This window comes from Diceros bicornis, unplaced genomic scaffold (assembly GCF_020826845.1).
Source record: "Diceros bicornis minor isolate mBicDic1 unplaced genomic scaffold, mDicBic1.mat.cur scaffold_55_ctg1, whole genome shotgun sequence".
Classification (NCBI taxonomy): domain Eukaryota; kingdom Metazoa; phylum Chordata; class Mammalia; order Perissodactyla; family Rhinocerotidae; genus Diceros; species Diceros bicornis.
Window position 1 is genome coordinate 4,783,521 of NW_026691429.1, and position 26,268 is coordinate 4,809,788.

General features: G+C 37.0%; 1 protein-coding gene across 1 annotated transcript; it reads right to left on the reverse strand.

Moving 5' to 3' along the window:
* Positions 1–2,032: 2,032 nt before the first annotated feature.
* LOC131403128 (5'-3' exoribonuclease 2-like) lies at positions 2,033–26,217 on the reverse strand. Its single transcript, XM_058537467.1, is given in 15 exon segments — positions 2,033–2,154; positions 3,346–3,429; positions 8,250–8,322; positions 9,000–9,089; positions 9,181–9,288; positions 10,801–10,936; positions 13,232–13,347; positions 17,911–18,040; positions 19,480–19,526; positions 23,627–23,734; positions 23,818–23,875; positions 23,973–24,106; positions 24,193–24,267; positions 25,497–25,654; positions 26,133–26,217. Coding segments are annotated over 15 exon segments (1,509 nt in total). The 5' UTR covers positions 26,203–26,217.
* Positions 26,218–26,268: the final 51 nt, after the last annotated feature.

Sequence of the window (26,268 nt, forward strand, 5' to 3'; positions counted from 1 at the left end):
TAACCTTTTTGCTAAGTGGAAGTAAGATGTTGCTTTAGGAAAGAGAAATCATTAAAATGCACCAACAAAATATGATCATTTATATCTTTAAAAAAGGACCCCATCTTCCTTGTTTGTAAGCTCATTAACAGAGAACTATTATGGGCAAAGGGCTTATTACAAAATTTGTAAAGAATACCAACAAACCATGAGGAGGGGTTGGGGGAACAGACAAGTGAATAGAAAAAGAGAATAGGTACTTCATAAACGAGGAAAACCAAGCGGTTAATAAATATACCACATGGCATTCAATTTCATTAGGAATCAGAGAAACACAACTGTAAACCACAAGGTGCCAACAGGCATCCACTAGATTGACAAAAACTAAGGCAGTGACAATTTCAAGGGTTTGCAAGAATGTACAGCAACAAGATCTCTCACAAACAGTCACTGAAATTATAAAATAGTGTAATCACTTTGGAAAACCACCCGACATTATCCAGAAAAGATGAAGATACATCTTTCATTAGCAAAATTCTATTCCTCGATATATACCCTTGAGCAGCAGTTCTCAAACTCTGATCTCAGAACCCCCTTACACTCTTAAAAACTGAGGACCTCAAAGAGCTTTTGTTTATGTTGGTTATGTCAATCAGTATTTACCTATTAAAAATTAAGGTTAATTTTAATTGAAAATTAAGAAATTAATTAAGAAATCTGAAAATCTTTTAAAAATACTAATTTAAAGATAACAGTAATAGATTACACAACATACACAGATATTTAGTCAACATAACGTTTTTTTATGAAAAACTATTTTACAAAGTAAAACAAAAATAAATGAGAAGTGTCATTGTTTTACATTTTTTAAAATTTTTTTAATATCTGGCTTGATATCTATCTTAATAGATGGATTGTCTTATCTGCTTCTGATTCAGTCCCTTGAGATATCACATTACATTTAGCCTCTGGAAAACTCCACTGTACACTCAAGAAAGAAAGAGAGCAACAAAAGGAAATAAGATCATAACATCTTAGTATTATTATGGAAATAGTTTTGACCTTGTGGATCTCCCTAGGGACCTCCAGGGCTCCCCGCACTTGGCATCAAAGCCCAGCTCTTTAACATAGTAGCTCTGTCAGACATGTCACAGCTCAGACATGTCACAGCTCTGACAGAGCTACTATGCTGAAGAGCTGGGCTTTGACGCAAAGTCTTTTTTAGCCCAGCAGATTTCTGTTGTTGTTATTTTGTTTCCTCACTATTACCAGAAAATAAAACATTTAGGCAACAAGGAAAAAGATGCTAACTAAACTTCCTCCTAGTTGACCCAATTAGACACAAATGAATGCTTACTGATCTGGAAGAATGGCTTCTTCATCCAAAGAAAACTTTCCTTGAATCCCATGACATAGTTCAGGTGGTACACCCACTGGCTGTGGAAAAATGCATTCCTGATTCTATATCCAAAAGAATGGAAATCAGGGACTCAAACACATACTTGGACACCGATGTTTACAGTAGCATTATTCTTAATAGCCAGAAAGTGGAAGCAACCCAAGTTCTCATCAACAGATGAATGGATAAACAAAATGGCGTATGTACACAAAATGGAGTATTATTCAGCCATAAAAGGAATGAAATTCTGACACATGCTACAACATGGATGTACCCTGAATACATTATGCTAAGTGAAATAAGCCAGACACAAGAGGACAAATACTGCATGATTCTACTTATATGAGGTACCAAGAAGAGGCAAATTCATAGGGACAGCAAATAGAAGAGAGATTACTAGAGGCTGGGAGGAGCGGAGAAGGGAGAAGTATTGTTTAATATTGTTTAATGGGTATACAGTTTCTATCTGGGAAGATGAAAAAGTTCTGGAAATGGATAGCGGTGATGGTTGCACAACATGGTGAATGGACTTAATGCCACAGAATTTTATATACTTAAAAACAGTTAAAATGGTAAATTTTTTTTCTACTTTACCAAAAATTTTTAAATGCATTCTCAATTAATTAACCAAATAATTAACTAACTGAAAACACTTCATGATGGCAAAAAAGACCATATCTCTGTGGAACCTGTCTGATACAGCTCTAAAACGAAGTCGTGCAGTGGGTGATGTTTCCCCACAAATAAGACATCGCCTCCAAGACTATTTCTTCTAGCTGGGGGAAAGGAAGAAAAGAATAAAGATCTAACCATTATACCTACAAAAGCAACTTTTATGAGAGTAAAATAGGAAGCACCTAAATTTTAAAAACTTAATTATAAAGTTTACAAAAAATAATAGACCTAAATGTGTGATGCATCTCTGTAGAAGAAACAAAGCTTTGACAATAAAGTTTCGAAGATCAATGACTATCAGAAAAAATTATCCCTAAAAGATACCTGAATATAGTCTTGCAAGATAAGGGACAAAGTTTTCTTATTTATACAGAACTTAATTTCTTACTATAAGAAACATATAGACATTCTCTGAGGAAATACAAATAAATTGCATCATCTAATAACAAAGATTATTCTATGGATGGTTCATAATTATTTCTATAGGTTTATTATACTAGTATTAAATAAATTTTCCAACAAAGCCCAGCTTTACAATTTCCCAATACTTTTAACTGTCAGTCTTAACGACAAAATGCCACTTTTTGTGTAAAATAACATTTCAAGTTAGCAATATGAGGGCAAATGCTTTTGTTTCAACCTAACCTTTCAAGCAAAGTTATTGTTATTTGGTGGGGATGAAGGGAAGAAGGGAGATGGAGGAAATTAATAATACCCTCCCAACATGCAAAAATACTTTTGTGTATGCATATTATACAAGAATCAAAGTCTTGGGCCTGCCGGGTGCTGTAGTGGTTAAATTAGCACACTCCACTTTGGTGGCCCAGGGTTTCACAGTTTCGGATCCTGGGCGCAGACCACCACTTATCAAGCCATGCTGTGGCAGGTGTCCCACGTATAAAGTAGAGGAAGATGGGCACGAATGTTAGCTCAGGGCCAATCGTGCTCAGCAAAAAGAGGAGGACTGACGACAGATGTTAGCTCAGGGTTAATCTTCCTCACCAAAAAAAAAACAAAAGAATCAAAAAGTCAGAAGATATTCTTGAAGTATTGCTTTTTAATAAATTTAACAAACACTTGTAAGTTAAAAATTTTATTTAATTACTATGCAACTTATGGATAGTAAATTTTAAGAAGCAAAGTTAACTTTTGTCATAAAGAAGTAAAATCAATGATTTATGCTTCCTTTATGGGAAATTTGACAAATGAAAAAAAAGGTCTAATTTTACAAGGAAATGTAAAGTCTCTATTACACAGACTCAATGTCGACCAAGTGGAAGTATGATTCTTACTCTCTTCTGGAGTGAGGTCTGGGTATACCTCTTCTAGGGCAGCTCGCAGCCTTCGCTCATCCACGAACGGCAACAGAGCAACACCTTGGGGAGACAAATGCACACCAAGCAGCCCAGCTATTAGGATCACCTAAATTTCAACTACTGTTGGTCCATATAAACATTTCTAGTAGAATTTCCCTGCTGATATAAAAACATTTTGGAAATGAACTCTATTTAGCCAAATTTCAGATAGAAATACTTCCCCGTTGTGGTAGAAGAAAAAATTCTATTTGTTTTCCATCTTTAAAAGGGTTCATATGGAAAACCACGTTTGCTGAATCTTTACTCTGTGATGACAAAATTTTTAAATTAAATGAACAAGTGGCCACCTGGACACCGGTCTATGTTCTCACCTTACTTATTTACTAGGATGCCTTCGGGCAAGCCAGTAATCTCCTAAGGGCTTGAGCATATCCCTTTATCTTTCTAGGACTTGGTTTCTTCTTTTGTAAAAAGAGATCATTCAACCAAAATACTCAGAAGGTCTGTTCAACTGGAATATGTAGAATGTCTCTTTCAGCTCTAAAATTGCATAGTATTCTGTTTACATTTTAAAACCTAATAATTAGGGCCGGCCCCGTGGCTTACTGGTTAAGTGCACGCGCTCTACTGCTGGCGGCCCGGGTTCGGATCCCGGGCGCGCACCGACACACCGCTTCTCCGGCCATGCTGAGGCCGCATCCCACATACAGCAACTAAAAGGCTGTGCAACTATGACATACAACTATCTACTGGGGCTTTGGGGAAAAATAAATAAATAAATAAAATTATTTAAAAAAAAAAAACCTAGGGGCCGGCCCGGTGGCGCAAGCGGTTAAGTGCGCGCGCTCCGCTGCGGGGCCCGGGGTTCGCTGGTTCGGATCCTGGGCGCGCACCGACACACTGCTTGGCAAGCCATGCTGTGGCGGCGTCCCATATAAAGTGGAGGAAGATGGGTACAGATGTTAGCCCAGGGCCGTCTCCCTCAGCAAAAAAAGAGGAGGATTGGCGGATGTTAGCACAGGGCTGATCTCCTCACCAAAAAAAAAAAAAAAAAAGAGAGAGAAAAAAAAAAAACCTAATAATTTATATACAAAAAATTTTTAGACTTGTTTAAATAACTTTCTCCCCGGGAGGGCATGTAGAATAGTGGCTGTTCATTTTTAGGCTGAAAACTGTCCTCGGGAGTGTGCTGGAATTAAGGTCATTATTTGGACCTACACGCATAATTTTCAAAGAATCACACTGGAATACAATTATCTATTACTACAAAAACATGCAAAGTTATTGAAGCATATATATATTCTGCTGTATATTATTATATATATTATAAATAGTATTTTGGCTAAATAAAAATTTTAAGATAAATAACGAGGAATGCTGACTAGAGCTAAATAATTTTGAAACTACTGCCACTCAAAACTGCTGTATTTGTGACTGTTCCCCTTAAAATGATGAGAAATGAAAGGTTTCCAAAGTTGTCTTTAAATTATTTAGCTACCATATTTTCAAAATTAGGAAACATGTTCAATTTGACTACCTAGTAGGGGAATATATAGATTTTTTAAAGTTAAAAAGAAACTAGGTTCTAGTGTGAATTCTGAAGGTCCAAAAAGTGATTTCAAGGATTATTAACATCCATCATCTGAGTAAGGCTATTTATCCATTACCGGTAAACACTTATGTAGAAAAAACCTAGGCAGTGGTCAAGTTTTATTTAGTCATACACTTAACAAAATCTGTATCATGCAAAACTACATTATCTAGCTTTTGTTTTCTACCTACTAGATTTAGGATTTAAACAAATCATCAGAAAGACTTTCCTTCAATATCAACTCCAGAATCTTACTCCAAACAGTAAGCAACCTGCAGTGCTAATGACAGCAATAAGGTTATTAAGCTAAAATCAGTCTTCCTGGCCAGGGTAGGAAGGAGTGTCTTACACCCAGATGTGATGACGGTCGTGCCTGAGAGGGAGCTGACAGTAACAATGGCAACAGCAGCTACTCTTTCCTACTTTTTTCCCACTGATTTACCATGTTACACGCATTAGCTCATTCAATCCTCTCAACAACACAGAGGCAGCCCAAGCAGTGGTAATACTTAGGTAAACACAGTGGCCATGCTCTCCAGGTTCAGATCTCAGTGCTGCCACTGTGTGACTTTGATCAAATTACTTAAATTCTCTGTTTATGTAGAAAATACAGCATTTGAAATGACTATGCTATATTCCTTTAATACATACTAAGCAAATATTATGAAAACACAACATTGCAAAAACATATGTTCCATAAATGTTGAAAAAGTACCCAGATATATTTTATCTTCTATCATTTTAAGATGTACTCAACTTGGGCCGGCCCCGTGGCTTAGCGGTTAAGTGCGCGCGCTCCGCTACTGGCGGCCTGGGGTTCGGATCCCGGGCGCGCACCGACGCACTGCTTCTCCGGCCATGCTGAGGCCGCGTCCCACATACAGCCACTAGAAGGATGTGCAACTATGACATACAACTATCTACTGGGGCTTTGGGGGAAAAATAAAAAAATTAAAAAAAAAAATTAAAAAAAAAATAAGATGTACTCAACTTAGACAAGAACTCACTTAGACAAGAACTTACTTATTATCATGACTTCCGATAAGTTTTAAAGACATATGCAGAAATGACTATCTCCTAATAGTACTAAATTTTATCTCAAGAAAGATGTGTTCTTGCTACAGTCTAATAAATAAAAATATTTATATAACATATAAAAATATAGAAATATTAAAGGTCTGAGTTTAAACCCATCCTAAAATTCATCTGGAATCTCAAGAGACCCCAAATAGCCAAAACAATCTTAAAAAATAAAAATAAAGTTGGAGGACTCCCACCTCCTGATTTCAAAACTTACTACAAAGATACAGTAATTAAAACAGTTCGGTACTGACTGGCACAAGAACAGACATATTGACCAAGTGAATAGAGAGCCCAAAAATAAACCCTCACATACATGGTCAAATGACTTTCAACAAGGGTGCCAAGACCATTCAATGGGGTAAGGGCAGTCTTTTCAACAAATGGTGCTGGGAAAATGGACATCCACACACAAAAGAATGAAATTAGACCCTTACTTTATACCATATACAAAAATGAACTCAAGATGGATCAAAGACCTAAATGTAAGCTAAAACTAGAAAACTCTTAGAAGAAAACAGGGAGGAAGCTTCATGACATTGGATTTGGCAATGATTTCTTGGATATGACATCAAAAGCACAGGCAACCACCACCAAACAACACAACAAAAATTAGACTTCATCAAAATTAAAAACTTTTGTGCATCAAAGGACACTATCAACAAAGTGAAAAGACAACCCACACAATGGGAGAAAATACATGCAAATCATATATCTGATAAGAGATTAGTGTCCAGAATATATAAAGTATTCCTACAATACAACAAAAACCCAATTCAAAAATAGGCAAGGGACTTGAATAGATATTTCTCCAAAGAAGAGACAGAAATAGCCAATAAGCACATGAAAAAAAGGTTCAACATCACTAATCATTAGGAAAACAGAAAGCAAAAACACAGTGATCACCACTGCACACCCATTAGGATGGCTACTATCAAAAAACAGAAAATAACAAATCTTGGCAAGGATGTGGAGAAACTCTAACTGTCGTGCATTGCCTTCCTTTTCCTCTGGATGATTTATACTACATTGATATACTCAGCAAGTCATCTGCATGCTTATATATTTACTTATTTATTTAAAAAATCCAGGCAAGGATTTATTTAACAAACACTTACATAAATATATTTACTTATTTATGTATTTATATTATTACTTTACTGCCTCCCATTCTCCTATGTCTCTTCTCCTTCCAGTTTAATCAAAACATCCTCCACAAAACATGTTCAAAAACAACCTAAGGCCCCAATCCACTTACATATAACAAAATATGACCACAGACCACAACACTTACACAACCCCAATCAATAGGCTGCAATTCTCATTATCATTCCATTAAGGTAATATGAAATTTCTGTTACTACATAACCAAAACTCAACCCTAAAATCTCATAAAATAATGATTTTCAATTTATAAATTATTATTTATCCCCCTTTGTGCCACAATTCTCTTTGAGTCATTTTACTGGTCATCTGCATCACAGGGAATAATAAAGGAAAAAGAGTGAAAACATGATTTTACCAAACTGCTTATTATCCTACAAAAATATATGGTGGAAGAAAAGGTTAAAATAATTTGCTGAAAGGGGCTTAGGTGTGAAATAATCGTTGGCTCACTGTGTGAGAGACTTCTCCACTGTGTTTTACATTCAGTCATCATCACACATTTGGTGAGTGATAAACAGTACCTTAAATTTAGTACTAATTTTATATTGTCATTCTTACAAAATCTGTGAACAGAAGGAATGAGAAAATAGATATGTAAATAATAAATAAACTTTAAGTAATGATTCATGCCAAGTATTTAAACGAAATTTCTAATACTTTTTTCAAAAGTTTCCATGGAGTATAAGTGAATCTCCACGTGGACACTTCATGTTTCTACAACTCTCAGCAACCTCACAAGGTGTCAATGAGCTACTGATGGAAGGAGCATGTCCCACATCCCATTAATTAATCACAAAGGAGACAAAAGATATAATCATTAATCTATTTCAACTCAATTTACTGTTTATCAAAATGCTACTATTAAAATTACTGTTAATCATTGCTAATCCCAGGTTAGATGAAAAAATATCAAAATTTCACATATAATCTTTAAAATACTTATCTTTTACAGAAATTCTTTCATCCCATAAATCATGTCTGCTTACAGTTTACCAAAAGGAGAAAATTATTTTAACAAAAAGTAATAATGTCTAAATTTTACCTTGCCAGGCATATTTCTTCCCATTTAAATCAACAGCAAAATCTTCAGGGTAGAAGTCAATTATACTAGAATCCTGTATCAGGGAGAAAAGCAAAGATTCAAAACAAAAGTCACATATTTCTGTTATAAAGAATTTGATACAACTTTCATTCAAGTTATCAGGCCTGATAAGAAAATGAAGTTTCACTCCTTTTAAAAAATGTTATTAAGATATCAGGTCACTAATCCCGGGCCTAGTAAAAACAAAATTAACAATTTTATTTTAAAAGATGAAAATAAAAAGGCCTTATTATAAAAGAATTTTAGAACTGACGACTGTGGGCCCAAGACAGTGAAGAGTTTATTAACTCTAATAATTCCTACTTCTCAGCTGGGTGTCACTCTTTCTAGCTAGGACACAAAACACACGCAGCGGTGACTGCAGGTAAACCAGCCTTCATGCTCTGGTACCCACCACACATGGCTGGAACCAATAAAAATAATGACTCACAGGTATGCTGAGAACAAAATGACTGTTATAAGAATTTCTCCCAAACACACATCAATTTTATTTACTGGGTAGGGTACTGATGGCCAAGGAAAGCAGGGAAAAAAAAGTAGCAAAAAATATACAGAAGAATCCAAATACTTTTACTTTGTTTCTGGACTTCACTATTGTAACTATAAGATGCAAAAGCAATTGTGACTAGTGCTAGCAAAATGTACGACAAAAATCCAGTTATCAACACACTCAAAAACTAAGACACTCACAGGATCACTCATGAGCTTCCGCCACGATGGAGGCAGGAAGTTACCACTTGCAGCTGGAAAAACTCCCATAAGTTGTTCCAGTGGTTTAAACTGCAAGAAAGAAAAAACGTTTAAGATAAGACACAATTTTTATCTAAGCCAAAATTCTACAAATGTTATGGCTCTAAATACTCAAGCTTACCGGTTTAGTACCCTTCTCAAAATCAGAAGGCATGTCTGCAATACCTTCAAAGTCTGCAGCAAATGGTGCACAATGAAATGGATAATACCACTTCCAGGAAGCACAGCCCTAAAATCAGTAAAAACAAACAAAAAACAACAACAAAAACAAATCTATGTTAATGATGGACACGGTAAAAACAAAAAAATTAAACTATCAACATATAATATTTTACTGATAAAACATATGACTTCTGGTATACATTCCATATATTAATTTTTTTCCATGAGTCCTAAAAGATGTTTGGATTAAATCTAAACTTTTACTTCGTATCAACGGCTCCTTGATTTAAAAAATACTGCAAAGCCTCTTTAATAATCAGTAGTTAATACCAAACTTTATATTAACAAACACAATTTGGTGAAGGTTTTTATCCTTAAAATGTGTTTGGTGACATTTCTTTCCAACTCGAGAGCTGCTATCATCCCATAAAATGAAGAACAACTGCAGCTGACACTCACTGAGTGTACAGGTGGGTAAGGGACATCACTAGAAGAGTGACTGAGAGTAAAAGAGCCCAAAGTTTCATTTTACAATTCCCTATTATATTTTCATGTGACAACTTTCTCTTTACTTTAAAAATATTTAAGTAAACCAAGCAAAAAGAAAAAACAGTAAGTTATACTCAAAGAAAAGAGAAGCCTTCCTGAAATGAGTTTTGACTCTGCACCTAGTGAATTAAAATCCTGAGGGTCAGAGCCGGCCCAGTGGCACAGCAGTCAAGTTCACACGTTCCACTTCAGTGGCCCAGGGTTCGCCGGTTTGAATCCTGGGCTCGGACCTACTCATCGCTCATCAAGCCATGCTGAGGCGGTGTCCCACATACAAGAACCAGAAGGATTTACAACTAGGATATACAACTAGGTACTGGGAGCTTTGGGGAGAAAAATGTTGAGGGTCGGAGTAAAACACGAAATGAGAATATTTTACAATTGATACTTAGTGTATTAAATTACTTTCTACTTTCCAACAAACTTCACCTATTCCCAAGTCACATCAAATTTGCTTCACTCCCCAAGCACGAAACCAGGTATTATCAGTGCTACAATCCCCTATATGTCCGCCTAATCTCTCACCAATCTGACATCTCATTTTCAAAAGCTTTAAGTCAGATACAGATTACTCCAATGAGAATGCACTTCATGTAACATCACTACTCTATATGGAGGAAATGGTATCCTTCAAATTCCTTTCAAATTCTTACCAGTTATTTTCCAGGCTTTTGTCCTTTGTTCAGTCATTTAGCAACTGTGTATTAGTTACTCTGTTATTTTTTATTCCAATTAAACAAAACAATAAACTTTAATAATTTTAAAGACCAAGTACTGTCAACCACACTATTTAATGCTGAAATTCTTTAGCATAACAAAAATTAGCTTCGTTTATATATTAACACCTAAGGAGCTTCAAAGGCTTTACAAACAAATCTTATTTAAAGTAATGAATTTCTTTATAGGAAGCTTGAAAATATGAGTCTGGGTTCAATTTCAGAATATAGCTCAACAACACACACTATTATAGAAATAACTATTTTCTTAAAATGATTAACTAGAGATTTAGAGGAAAATATTCATTTTGTACCTGGTAATAATATCAAAGAACCCAGCAGAGCCCTTCAACGTAATACTGTACAACTTTACGACAGAATTTGTCATTAGCTGCATCAACGTCAAATTTGTTCTTGTAGTACCGCTGCTTCCAACCAGCTTCCCAAAGCCTAAAAATCAGGCAAAGCCAGTTCATGTTGAATTCATACACTTTCAGTAACTAGCTACCAATTTATCATCCAAATCAATTTATACTTAATATTCAGGTAAAATGTAAATAAGTTAAACAGTAATATTAACATAGCTTCATTTAATTATTTCTAAAAAGTCCACTTTCACAGGATTTATTATCAACTTAAAGATAGTTAAACGTTAAAAACTCAAACACTGATTCTAGAAAGATCATTACAAAACTACAGTAAAAAAAAAGAGAATAACCATTTATTAAAGTAGATACACAACACTTGTTTGCTCAGATTTTCATACTGTTTTACATGTTTTTTTGATTGTAGAACAATTCTACAACTACATTTGAAGATGCAAATACTGAAGATATTTTATATAGTTCAAGTTCCTCAGTTTGTTAAAGTATATCTAAATTACACAAAGAAAGTCAACTAAATTACTTTTTTGAAAAAGAATAATCTAGAAGCCAGGCAGAAATTATGTATATACCTACTCTCCCTATCCTTGGGCCTTCTCCCTCATTCAGCAAAGCGTTGTTGGCATAAGTGAAGGACACGGACACACACACACACACACACGTTCTGGTAAAACTTAGAAGGAGGTCATCAATTCACTAAATTTTCATTAATCACTGAAAATACAATGTGAAAAACCACATTTTCACTCAAAGTATATTTTTTTATTTTTTTAAGTACTCATTTCTCAATCTCTGAAAGATTTAAAGATGCCAAAGAATACTAAAAAAAAATCAAGAACGATCAAGAACGTCAGGATGATTCTCCATTAAGGGCTCTTTTCCACCATGTGCCAGATCTTACTAATTAATTGCAGTCATGTTTCAGAATACACTTTATCAATTTTTTTTATTTATTTTTTTTTTGAGGACGATCAGCCCTGAGCTAACATCCAATGCCAATCCTCCCCCTTTTTGCTGTGGAAGATTGGCCCTAGGCTAACATCCATGCCCATCTTCCTTTACTTTATAGGGGATGCCGCCACAGCATGGGTTGACAAGCGGTTGAACCTGTGAACCCCAGGCCGCCGAAGCGGAGTGTGCACACTTAACTGCTGTGCCACCGTGCCGGCCCCTACACCATACCAATTTTAACTTTGCCCTCACGCAAAAGATTTACAGAACATCAATTAGGAGAAATATCTCCTATCCATAATGTTGAATATCACTATTTTACAGAAACTATTAATGAAATAAATGCTAAGAACTCCAAGCATTTCTTGATAGAAGCAATTCTACTTTGATTATCTTCAGCACCAAAATTAAACAATAAAGTACTAAAAAAATCAAGTTAACTATTAAGCTGATATTGACCATGATGGCTACATGGTAAAACAAAAAATATACTCCAAGAGTTGCAGAAGCAGAGGATAAAAACTCAGATCAGGTAAATGCTCAATCACAAGTCACCACAGATCTCTGAATCTGACATCAAAAGATGTTGGGAAAATACAGAACCAGACATCACACTTCTGAAGTTTCTAATCATAAATACAAACACATCATCCACGTCCTATAAAAGAAGCATGAGCTGTGAACCACTACTGTTTAACTTTGAAATAAATCATTTTGCAAAATTCTAAATGAGTTACAATTATTGAGGTTGTTGGCCCTTTGCACTTGAGCCCAGGGTTCAAATCCAGATTTAATCACACAAGAAGCTGTTAAATCTTATTATATAATGATCTCAAACTTCTGTATAAATTAAAGAATCCAATTTTCCTATTATAAATTTTAAGTATATAGCTAATGGGAAACTTCTCTGTCATGAAATATAGTTGTGCATATGCAAGTTCGTGGTTTTTAAAAATACATTTATCTCTTAACCAAAAGCTTTTTGCATATTTCATTTTAAAGAAGAAACTTTTCAATTGAGATGATTAAAACAAACTATATCAAGTAACCAAATGTAACAACTTTCTGGGTTAAGCAGCTTGAAAATTTAATCTCATAACAGTAACATTCAGATCACATAGAGCTAAACACCTCATGTCTAGCCGATCTAGTGCCTGGTCTCAGAGGGAAAAGCGGCTTGGAGGACGAAAACCAGCATGCATACTAATCTAGATACTTAGGTTTAACAGCTATAGCTTACACATCTAACTGGAATTTACTGACTACCCTAACCCTCCACATTAATTACTGGTGGATAAAAAGATCACAGGCAAGCATCTGAAGGCACTGCTGCTCTAAGCTAAACAGCATTAATTAGACGGCGTCTATTTCAGCAATTTGCTAACAAAGTGCCACCAAAAAATGGCTTCACCTGACGTTATCCTCTGGTTCAGGTTCACTGTCACTGTCTTCTGCTTTTCGCTTAATTCCTCCTATCGGAGACGGGCCATCAGACGTGAAACTCGTATTACGAGATAGTGAAGGACTCTGTAGACAATTATGACATTATAGAGGAAAGATTTAATTATTCATTTCACATAAGAAGTTACATCCAACTACTGTTACCACCATGCTTCACAGTAATACATTTTTTTTAAAGCTATTAAATAGATATGGTAAATATATTTAGAAAGTATAAAGACTGATCTTGGCCTACTCCACCTCTCCAAAAAAGAATAATATAGTACCAAGCCTCCTATGCTTAAACTCAAAAGAATTTGAACATTAGGGTAAAAACTGCTTCAGAAGAAATAAGAAAAACTTAATTTCATAGATTTTTTTTTTTTAATTATAGGACTTGAACATTTTTTTTCTTTGGTGCTTCCCTCGTGTTATGAATTTGTGATCACTTTCCACCAATTAACTAACAAAGCTCTAAGGGGAAAAATATGTATATATGTATATAAATTAATACATAAAATAATGCTGGTGAGAATAAAGTTAGATGTAAGTGGTTCAACCTAGTACAACCATTCTAGAAAGCAACAGTTTAATGAGACTCCGCCAGATATCTGTTAAACTATTTTATACATGTTGTTTTAAAATTCATTGTACAAATAAAATCTATTAGTCATCTTAGAAAAATGCAGCTTTTATTATTATTTCAAAGACTTGGATACCACTTTAAATTTACCATTATCTTTCCTTTGTACCTAACTCAATGAACATAGTAGCACCCTAAAGTATTTTAATATTTAACTTAAAAATTAGGGGCATCTTGGTGGCACAGTGGTTAAGTTCACACACTCCGCTTCAGCGGCCCGGGGTTCACAGGTTCAGATCCCGCGCGCACACCTACACATCACTCAGCAAGTCATGCTGTGATGGCATCCTACATACAAAATAGAGGAGGATGGGCATGGATGTTAGCTTAGGGCCAAACTTCCTCAGCAAAAAGAGAAAGATTGACAACAGACGTTAGCTCAGAGCCAATCTTTCTCACACACACACACACACACACACACACACACACACACAGACAAAAATTAAAATGTTCTGCAACTTTAATGTTAAATGACCAAAAACCGAAGTGGCAGAAAATGTTTTCATGGTAAAGTTTTTCTTCTGTTATTCACAGTATATTAGATATTTCAAGTAAGTTATTTTTAAATCGAGAACTCAGGAGCCTATTTTAATGATACTGTAACTAAAACCTCAGCATGAAGGTAGTTCACACCAAAGGCCAAGAAAAGTTACAACAAAGCAAAACTATATTTCACATAGAGCTCACAACACTTTCCTTTAATAAATGTATAATATCAATTTTATTCATGATACTGTATGGCTAATACTATCAAAAAAAAAAAAAGAAAAGAAAAAAGAAAGCAGGGGCCAGCCCTGTGGCCTAGTGGTTAAGTTTGGGGCCCTCTGCTTCAGCGGCCCGGGTTCAGTTCCCAGACACAGACCTAAAACACTCGTTGGCAGCCACCTATATACAAAATAGAGGAAGATGGGCACAGATGTTAGCTTAGAGCAAATCTTCCTCAAGCAAAAAGAGGAAGATTAGCAACAGATGATAGCTTAGGGCCAATCTTCCTCACCAAAAAAACCCCCCCCAAAAAAAAAAAAACACAAACAATAAAAATAAATCCAGGAAGGCACTGTTGTACTTGGAGAATGAGATGGGTATTTTCAGGCAGACACATCTGAGTCTGAAATACCAAGTCCAACCTTTAATAGCTGTATGGCCTTGGGCAATTTATTTAACCTCTGTCAGCCTCAACTTCAAACAGGAATGATACTGTTCTATCTCTTTACAGGTTATAGCAAGGAGTAAATGCAACAATATATGTAAACCATCAAAGCTGCCTGCCTGGTGCATGGTGGTTAACCATTCAGGAAGTCATCCCTATTAGTTTTTAAACAACACTAATCCATTTGGATTAAATTAGGAGACTGATATTCCTATCAATCATCTAAGTACAGAGAAGTTGTAAACAAAGCAATCTTTCCCAAATTCACAAACAAGATATAAATTATCTTTAGACAACAAAAATAATATACCTTCAAGGGAAAAAAAAAAGAAAAGAAGTTGTTTGCTCTTTAATGCTAAATATCTGCTTCTCTTTTCTGCTCTATCTCTACTAACAAAAGTATTCAGAAATATTCTTTCCTAAACATACCAGAGTCATACCAATTCATTCAAATTTCTTTTTAAAAAGCTGTTTTTGCGATCAAAGTTTATTAAACTGAGAATGGTCGCAAATATAATGAAACTACACTTCAGAATGCAAAATTTAAAAACATATTTATGAGGAAACAGAAGCTATCTAATAAAACATTAACCATGTTGACCATCAGTAGATACCAGTCAAGCACTGGAGCCCAGCACACCCAAACAGCTCAGAAAAAATAACACAGCAAAAATGCATAACTGTAAAGGCTTCCTTTAAATAAACTGGTAATTTAGCTTCATGATTTCCTTAAATTCAACACATTCTAGATGAAAACTCCTCTATGCAAAGATTCCAGTAGAAATAACTGTGTCAAGGAGAATTAAGACAGGATCAAATAAGCAACCTAATCACCAATCTCCCCATTCCTATTCCCATGGCAGACATTATTAATCAATATAGTCTAATCCTGTGGAGCCTGAATATTGGAATCTTTCTCAAAGCAATCATAGCTGGCAAAGTTTAAACCTACCTGCCTCCCTGAGATTAAGAAAAAAGCATTTTATCATCAACGTGGTGTTAGCAATACTAGTCACTCTCAGTTCATTCTGTGAGGACGGTAGTCACTATAATCTTAAATGATGGACATCAGCTTTTTCCATTCTACACAAGCATCTCATTGCAAAACCTTTCACTGACTCTCCATATCCCACTCTGTTAATGGTGTAAGGAATAAGACAAGAAAGGAAAAACAGAACAAAAACACAACAGAAACCCCAGCCACTTCTCTCAGAAGACGCAAAATCTGTTTCCAAATTCCAAATCTAAGGTCCTAAAACGTCTAAGTGTGAATTTATGGGAATATAAATTCAACCAGTCTCATGATATGGCAAAAATTTCACATATAGGGTTGCCTTGTGATAAAGGATTTGAGCATCAATAGGATAACTATTAGAATAATGAAATTTAAATATCCCAACTTATGTAATCTCCTTGGATATATCATAGCAAAAGTTTACATAGGATACTGTACCTTATATAACATCTTTCCTCCCTCTACAACACTCTTTCTCTCGTGCCTACTAGCCTGAAATAAGCAATAGCTTTGATTACCTTTTGTCTGTGTACATTAGTTCACGGTCTGTTCCCTTACCCCTGCTGCTGCCCTGCCGGGTGCTCTGAGCTCATGGTCTGCTGCCATTACAGGAAGCTACTGAACAGAGCATAGCCTTGCTGGCTGAGATGATTTGCTTCTGCAGTCTGGATTACAACGTTCAAATAAGGAGGAATACCATGAGGCAAATCCATTCAGTTCCTGAGTTTATAAATAGGGAGCAACCAAGCCAGCCCTGATGGCCTAGTGGTTAAAGGTCGGCGTGCTCAGGGCTGGCCCTGTGGCTTAGCGGTTAAGTGCGTGCGCTCCGCTACTAGCGGCCCGGGTTCGGATCCCAGGCGTGCACTGACGCACTGCTTGTCCGGCCGTGCTGAGGCCGCGTCCCACATATAGCCACTAGAAGGATGTGCAACTATGACATACAACTATCTACCAGGGCTTTGGGGGAAAAAAAGAAAAGGAGGAGGATTGGCAATAGATGTTAGCTCAGAGCCGGTCTTCCTCAGCAAAAAGAGGAGGATTAGCACGGATGTTAGCTCAGGGCTGATCTCCCTCACAAAAAAGTTTGGCGCGCTCTGCTTTGGCAGCCCAGGTGTGGTTCCCGGACGCAGAACCACACCACTTGTCTGACAGTAGCCATGCTGAGGTGGCGGCTCACATAGAACTAGAAGGACTTATAACAAGAATATACAACTACGTACTAGGGCTTTGAGGAGGGGGAAAAAAAGAGGAAGACTGGCAACAGATGTTAGCTCAGGGCAAATCTTTCCCAGCAACAAAAAAAGAGCTCTAAAAAAAATGTGGATAATTAGAGCTACCTTAAAATATGTATTCAGATATATTCCACGTCTGAGTTGGAGAGTGAGAGTTTAGGCAGTGAGGAGTACCTGTATTTAACAAACTGAGGAATGCTATTCTGCAAAATGCCCATAACTGATCCCTGGGAGGAAAGGGGAAATACGGCAGCAAAACCACCCTCCTCTTGCTCTAGCTATGAGACATTTGGATGTCCTGTCATGCTTCTAGCACCATCACCACCCAGTATCTTTGGGGAAGCAGGAAGCACTGTGGCCCGACTGCATTAGAGAAACACTGCAGCCACTCAGCTATCCACATTTACATGTATGTTCTTTTCTTTCACATCATTTAGATATTTTCATATTAATAAGGATTTAACAGAGTTAAAAATATCTCAAGGCAAAAGAAATTGAGAAAAACTATAAAACAAAACAACTCCAGGCTAAGTGATAAAATTCACACACAACTGTAAGAGGCATCTGAAAGTCACCACTCTTCAATGCTACATAAAAATAAGTTACTTACAGAATTATTCTGCATCCTCATTTCATAGGCTGCTTGTCTCGGATTACTGGCTACTTGAGAACCTGGTGAATTTCTTGAACCCGAGGCATGAGGGGTTAATATTCCACCAGGAGTGAAAGCTGGTTGATCTCTCTAACATAAATGGAAATGAATGTAGAAATTAAAATTAAATCACAACACAGTTAGATGACAGGAAGAAATGAAGGCAATGGAAAAGAGTCCCTGCCGTAAGCTCTTTAAAGACGAAATGGATTTCCGTTAACATTACAGGGTTGTCTACAGTTTGATTTGATGGTAACTTACCCTGTAAACAATAGTCTGTAATATTTAATAACTCTGCTATAAAAGTACATATAATACACTTTTCTGATACATAGAAGCTATTCAAATCTCATTAGGTTATTCCCTTATGTTCACTTACAATTTCAAAACGCATTCAAGACACAATTTTAGGCAAATAAAGATAACTATTAAGGTAAAAAAATAAGCCAAGAGTTTGATTTATACTTAGGAAATACAACTTCTATTCATCCTTCACCTTGATGGAATTTAACTCTTTGTTTCCAATTAGTTAGAGCTATGATTATAGCTACAGTAGGTGACAGTCATGGCTGACTGATAAAAGATTTTTTAACAGACACTGACTGAAAGAAAATAATAATACATAAGGTAGAAATCAAACATGCCCTTCCCTATCTAAGTGGTTTTGAACCCACCTGCAACAATAAATAACTCTACTTTTCTCCCTTATAGGTTCCTGAAATTGCTCGATTCTAATAAAACATAATAATAAAAGGTAGTCCCCAAACTCTTGTTTAAAATCCAGTAAGGAAGACAAGAAAAACAAAAACTTAGGAAGTTAAGTGACTATAAAGTGTTATGCAATTAACTAAGCAAACAAATATCACAAGCGAGAAGCACTAGAGTTAAAAGGAAGGACTGCTCAACCTGGATTACAAGCGGAAGCAATAGGGAGGCCTCGTGGAAAATGTAAGATGGGAGGGAGCCGTGAACTCAGAAACCCATTGAGAGGGACCAAACAAAGGCAATGCTCTGAGTCAGGAGGGACCTGGTATATTTAGAAGACAACTGGGGAAAAGCAGGGTGAGAACTTGACCAGATCATAGTATGCTCTGCACGCCAGACTAAGATAGAACTGGATTCTGCGGGAACTAAGGAGTCACTGGTAATTTCTGAGCAGAGAAACAACCAAGTTTCGAGTGTTGTGTTCTAGGAAGAGTAACCTGACAAGGATATAGACAGAGTGTAGTAACTTTCAAGAAGATACAAAGACCTAACTATTTTTATTACAAAAACAATACCCAATTACCGGAAAAAATTCAAATAGCTAAGTGCTACCCGGCCCCTCTGGCCCATCAAGTGTATCCCCTCAGACTCTAGAGCTTAGAAAGGACTTCTTTAAAACTGACACCAGCATTCTTTCTCCAGGTAAGAGGCAGCTGGGTAGACATTATGTCCCTAACAAACTACTGGATAAGGAATAAAAAGCTATCTTCCTCCCAAATTGTAAATGTATGTTATTGCCAATCTGATGAAATTAATTAAAACTCACCTTCATTCTTTCTCTTTTCTTTCTGTCGTCTTCTAAAACTGTCCTAAAAGTATAAAATCCACATATTCTGTCAAATAATTACACAAAAATGTAAGAGTTAAACATTACCAGGAATGATTTGGGAGACAAAGTTTTAAAGGAAGACCCCAGAAACGTAACTAATTAAACTAGGCAATGGACTATATGTTCAAAGTGTTGCTTATCAGAACTTTAGATAGACAGAGATCATTCTAAATTGAGTTTAGATACAATTTAATTATGCCTCTTAATTTTTTTCAGATATTTTTTGATATCATTTCAGGAAAGAATGCAAGAGTCATAACAAAGACCCTCTGTTTTACCCTGGAGCAAGTAGCCCACCAATACAGAGAAGATACAAATAAGTAACTCCCCACTTACTTTGGGCCACTCAAAGGCCTCCTTTACCCCAGAAAGCATTCCTCCCACGCCCAAGTTTCTGTGAGCATCAAGGCACTGAGACGACAGCTACGGTGGCCAGGGCTGCTGCTGTGGACTGAAACAGGGGCCAGCAGGTCCTGTACTGACTGTCATTCTACCAGCAGCTGCACTTCCATCACTTCCAAGTCAGTACTGCCACCTGCAATATAACACCCTATTGAGATCTGAACTTTGTGCTTTCTGCCAGGAGAGGGGCTGAATGCTGGACACATGGTGACTGACGACCTTAAAACCTCCTAAGACAGCAAAACCACCAATTTCTTTAATCAAGCTTTTGCCCCATCTTTAAACTTATCTAGGTCACCAATGACCCACAGACTGTGAAATCCATTACTCAGTTTTCAGTCCGTATCTGACCGTGACTCTTTCTTCTTGATCCGTGCTCTTCACTTGGCTTCCAGGACACTACACTCACCTGGTTCTCCTCTTTCACTCTTGCTGAATGCCTTCACTCCTCAACTTCCCAACACCTTAATATTGGCGTTCCTCTTCACCCAGTACTTGGACTCTCACTCTCATGGGAGTGATCATCCAGTCTCACGGCTTTAAACACCATCTACGTGCTGATGACTCCCCAGTGAGGACCTCTCCCCACTCAACATCTCCACTTGGGTGTACAAACTTCACATGCCCCAAATGGCATCCCCACCCCTAGCTTTGTACCTCCCAGTCTTCTTTATCACAGTAGCTCAGACCATTTTTCAATTGCTCAGACAAAATGCTTTGGAGTCATTCTTAATAGCTTTCCTTCTCTCACCCCTAGCATTTAATTCACCAGCCAAATCCACTAGTTTTACCTTCAAAACATGTTCAGAATCCAATTACCTCTTATCAATCTCCACTGCCACCATGTTGGCTCCCTTGGATTATCGCAAAAGAGTCTAATTGGGCTCACTGTTTCTATCTTTGCCTCCATACAGTTAGTCTCAACAGGGCAGCTAGAGTGATCCTTTTATAATATGTGTCAGATCTTGTCACTTTTATACTCAAAGCCCTCCACTGATGCAGAGTGAAAGCTAAAGTTCTTATAATGACCTATAGGGTCCTACCAGATCTGGCCCTCCACCATCTTTCTGACCTCCTCTCCTACCCCTACTACTTTCCCTCTGCTTCCTCTGTGCCTGCCACACTGGCTCCTTGCTGTTCCCTGAACATCCTGGGTAAGCTCCTGCCCTAGAGCCTTTGCACTGGCTATTCCTTCTGTCTGAAATGCTCTTCCTGCAAACACCTGCATGATTACTCCCTCATATCCGTCAAAGTCATCTGTCAGTGAGGCCTTCTCTAGTCATCTTTTCTAGAACTGCAATGTCCTCATGTCCACCTTCCCAGATATTTCCTCATCTGCTTTTTTCTTCACAGCACTTATCACTCTCTAACACATTACACACTTTACTTAGTTTTTGTGTTTACTGTCCATCTCCCGCGGAAGAATATCAGCTCTATGAGGTCAGGAATTTTTGTCTGCTTTTTTCTTTTGTTTTTTGTTGTATCAGTAACACTCAGAATACTATTTGGCACACGGGAAACACTTAATAAATATATGCTGAATAAATGAAGAAGATTTGCAAGACTAAAGGCAAACATCAAAGCTCATAACATAAAAAGCATCATATTTCTGACCTAACTGCTCAACTTTAATAATAAATATTGATGTATTCTTCTTTTATCATGTATTCTGCTGGTCAGTTAAATACCTATTTCTAAGGGTGGTAGTTACACATAAGCAAAATAGGCACACCTGGTTGGACTTTACTGATCTTTAATTTTTGTGTGCTATGAACTTCTTTGGAAGTCTGTCAAAAGCCGGAGACACACTTCCTGGGAAAATACACACACCTAGATACTATTATATTGAATTTCTGAGGGTTCATAAATTTCCCCGACGTCCAACTATGCTGACAAACATCATATGATGTCAGGGATACCAAAAACGATCCAAAGCTTTAATGCCCTCTCTGCCAGGCCAGCTTGAAACTTTATTACTCAAATCTGAAGCACTCTGGTATCTATCAAATCCCATACATCCCAGTCTAATGGCAAATATCACCAATACTTAATAGTACAGAGTAACCTAAAACCACATAAAAGGACTGTTCTAACGTGAGGCTTTTACACCAAGTACTACACCGTCTGTGTAGCTTTTTCTTAAGCATAAATGGCAGCAGGTCAGGTGGAGCCACCATAATTGTTGAAGGCTTAGTTAAAAATGGCTGTCCTGATAGACATTTGATATCCTAGACAAAGTCAGTTACGCTATTTAAATTTTACATGTGAAAAATTCTTGCCATCTCAGAACATTACCAAGTACCAAAGGCTTTAAAAAGAACACTTACAGTCTACTCACACTGGTATATAAAATGGTACCCAAGGTTCTAAAAAAGAGATCACTAGCTATAGCATACAAAGCTGAAGAAAATATAAAATCTTGTCAGATGCAATGACATGTTTTAATCTGTTAGGAGATAATGAAGCAATGTAGCAATATTATTATGTTGCTATTTGCTCAAAATAGCCATATGACTTTTTATAAAATCAGTTTCTAAAAGGATTTCCTTCACTCTCTTTCTAAAAAGCTACTATCTGCTCATTTTACCCACTGCTTGCCTCCCTTGCCACTCTTGCACAATCACCCTGCAACCTACTCTGCCTCCAGGCTACTGCCCCTCCACCCCACTAACTCTTCAGGACCTCTGAACCCCTGGCCATGGACTAGGGGCCTATCTCACTCTGACGCCTCCGGCAGCACCAGTGGCTTCTCATCTCTTCAGGGATTTCCTCCCACCTCTCTAGAACTGACTCCCCTTTCTCCTTAACATCCATGCTTCTTAAGGTTTCTGTTGGAGGCACTTGAACTCCATAAAAAGCTCCAGGGATTTCAACTTCACACTCATGACGTGAAGTATTCTGCTAATGTTCTCAAATCTCCTTCCAAAAGACTTCTGCCCTGAGCTTTACACATATCCATCTAACTGCTTCACGGACTTTCCTCCTCTCAGGTGTCCTGTGACCCCTCCAACTCAGTATCTCCAAAATGAACCTCAATTTCTACCTTGTCCTCACCCCAACCTTCTCTACCCCCACTGCTTGCTGTCTCATGAACGGCCCAACCACACTCCCAACTGCCTAAGCCAGACCGGACTTCTCACCTAAGCACTCACTCCATCATATGTCATCAATTTCCAAGTGCTTTATTATTTTATTTCTTTCTTTTATGTTTAATTGCTTATTCAGAGCTGCAACCCTCTGCCTAGACTGATGCTATCTAACCCAGAGGCCCCTACACTCCACTACCAGAGTACAGAGTTCCTAGGTCTTCACCTGACTTCCACAGCATCAACATTTCCTCTAAAACATGGCATCCACTAGCTCATTCCAAGCATCCTTCCAGTCTTGGAACCCTCATTTCACATCCCGTTGATCAGACACGTGTTTGGATTTTTATCTTAATCAGGATTATGAAGAGAGAAAAAAATTACAGTGCAATTCACACAGTGTGCAATACACAGTTCCACACAGCAAGCATCACAGCCTTTATAAAATAATCAAAGCACTGGCCACTCATGATTACATTGGCGTTTGATACACTATAACAACGCACTCAAAGAGGTTAAAAGTACAATCACAGGATCATCACAGCATATTAGAGACAGGAGCAATTTAGCTACTGCAATAGAAACATTTTACCTCATCATCCTTTCTCTTTTTAAAAATGCTATCCTCAACTTCACCAACTGCTAACATGATCATCTGTACTCTTTGCAGACTGACATAACCACTTTCTGTAAGGTAACCCTGTAAGTGATGAAATACATGTAAAATGATCTTCTTATAAAAGCAAATACTTCTGTTTTGAAATTATTCAAGAATGAACTCACCCCAGTTTTGTGAACCACATTTTTGTATATGTTAACCAAACGGTCAATTGCACCTTCCCTGCCACCAGGAAACAAACATTATGTATTAGGACCAGTACGCACTGTAAGCAAGAAGGCTACAACAGTAGTTTAAAAACCCACACAAACACACATACCGAATCTCTAACGACGGCAGGTGAGGAAGGAAGTCATTTCCCACAAAGAAGCACATGAAGACCCAGTCATCAGTGCTCCTCTCGACATCAAATGTGAACGGTAGGCTGGCCATGGTGAGCTCTCTTTCCAAATACTACAACCAAAAAGGAATGCTGCCATTAAAGCTATGAAATGGCACTCTGCTTTAGAGGGCTGATTCAAGTGATTATTGCCACATACCTCACGAAGAACATTAAGACGAAGGAAGATAAACTCTCCTTCTGCACAAGGAAGACTATCTGCAAGTTCATCGTGCTGCAACAAAAGGAGTAAAGATTAAACAAGTCTACTCTAAACCCTGTAATTTTTTTCCAGCCAAACGAACATTATAGCTTTTTTTAAAGCAAGATCCATTTTAATATTACAAGTACTAAATAAAAAAAGAACACACCAAACCATTTTAAAAATAAAAATTACCCATAATCCCAATCATACCTAGACCAGGGATCGGCAAATGTTTTTTGCAAAGGGCCAGATAGTAAATATAGATATTTTAGCCTGTGCGGGACACACAGGGTCTCAGTTGCATATTCTTTCATGTTTTATTTTGTTTTTACAACCTTTTAAAAATATAAAAACCAGGGCCGGCCCCCTGCATAGTGCTTAAGTTTGGCATGCTCTGCTTTAGCGGCCAGGGTTCGCAGGTTCGGATCCTAGGCGTAGACCTACACCACTAGTCAGCCGTGCTGTGGCGGCAACCCACATATAACATAGAGGAAGACTGGCACAGATGTTAGCTCACGGCTAATCTTCCTTTAAAAATAAAAAATAAAAAATAAAGTAAAAACCATTCTTAGCTCATAGGCCAAATCTAGAGGGCTGGAGTTTGCCAATCTCTGATGGATAGCCAACCAGTATTTTGATGTGTATGCCTCTAGACCCTTCTCTGTGAGCGTACAGTATATTTCTTACCTGCTTTTTTCACTCACTATGTCTTTTAAAGAGGTACTATATTCTTAAAACAGATAGAAACCTCTTTAGAGACTGGATATAATCAAGTGAACCCAAAATATGCAGAAACTAGGAGTAACTTAAAAGTATCAACAAGTTTAAAGTATCAACAAGTTTAATATATTTGATTTGTAGTTCCTTTTAAGAATAACCATTTGAAACATTACTTGTACAAACAAATCATGTGCCATGGACATTATTACCTATGAGACTTAAGCCTCGTATACTTACAAGCTATGTTAGAAAAAGTGGAGAGTAGAAAGAATGAGTACACGCATGCTTTTGAATGTGTCTTTAAAGAGTTTTCAAAGACACATTTCTATGAGAGGGAACAGAGTAAGTAGGTAAAAAATCTAATCAAAAATAGTCTTCTCTTTATTTTAAAAATGAAGCAACCTGAATATATTTAATGCTGTTCAATTATACACTTAAAAATAGTTAAAATGGTATATTTTGTATTATATATATTTTATCACAAAAAAAATAAAATAAAATTTTTAAAAATGAGGCAACTACCATCTCAAATTTCTTACCTTTCCCTTCTTTTCTCTTGGCAAACCTTCACAGTCCTTAACTTCATGTCCAAACTGATTACAAAGAGCACATGGCTTGGGTTTGTTTGGTTTGAATTCTTCTCTAATAATGGTAAAGTTGGGTTCATATGTAGCAAGGCCGAGCATAATGAGATCAGCTATCAATCAACAATGACAAAACACTGAACAGTGAGCACTTTCAGAAGATCCTTACCATAACCAAAGACATAAGACATTACCATAACACAAGACACCAACACAAAGAAAAGCCCAAAGGAGCACACAAACAGAGGCAGCAAAGTCAAAATGCCTAAAACTTCCTAGTAGTTCTCAGCCAACAAGATGTCCCCCAGATACATGGGCCTAGAGTGTAGACTACCACTCAGGAGTCAACACTCGTCCATTTTAAAGGTATGTGCAGCCATATTAAAAGGTAGAAAAATGTAAGAAAAAAATTAAAGATAGGTAAACATTAATCACAGATTAAATAACTCAGTACTAATTTCCTCTCAAACATAAAATCAGCAAGGCACTTTAGAATTTCCAGGCAATCATGAATAATTCATTACTATACACCAACTCATCAACTTGCTACGGTTTAATCCAAGAGACTCAAATTCCAAAGAAGAAACTTACCATCTGCTCCACATAAGCAATGATGAGTGTTTGGGTCATGGTTAGGCTGAGCTAAAGGAGGAGAAAACATATATTTATTATATTTATACCAGAGGAATATCACATTTTACCATTTTCTATATAATGGCTTGTCAAT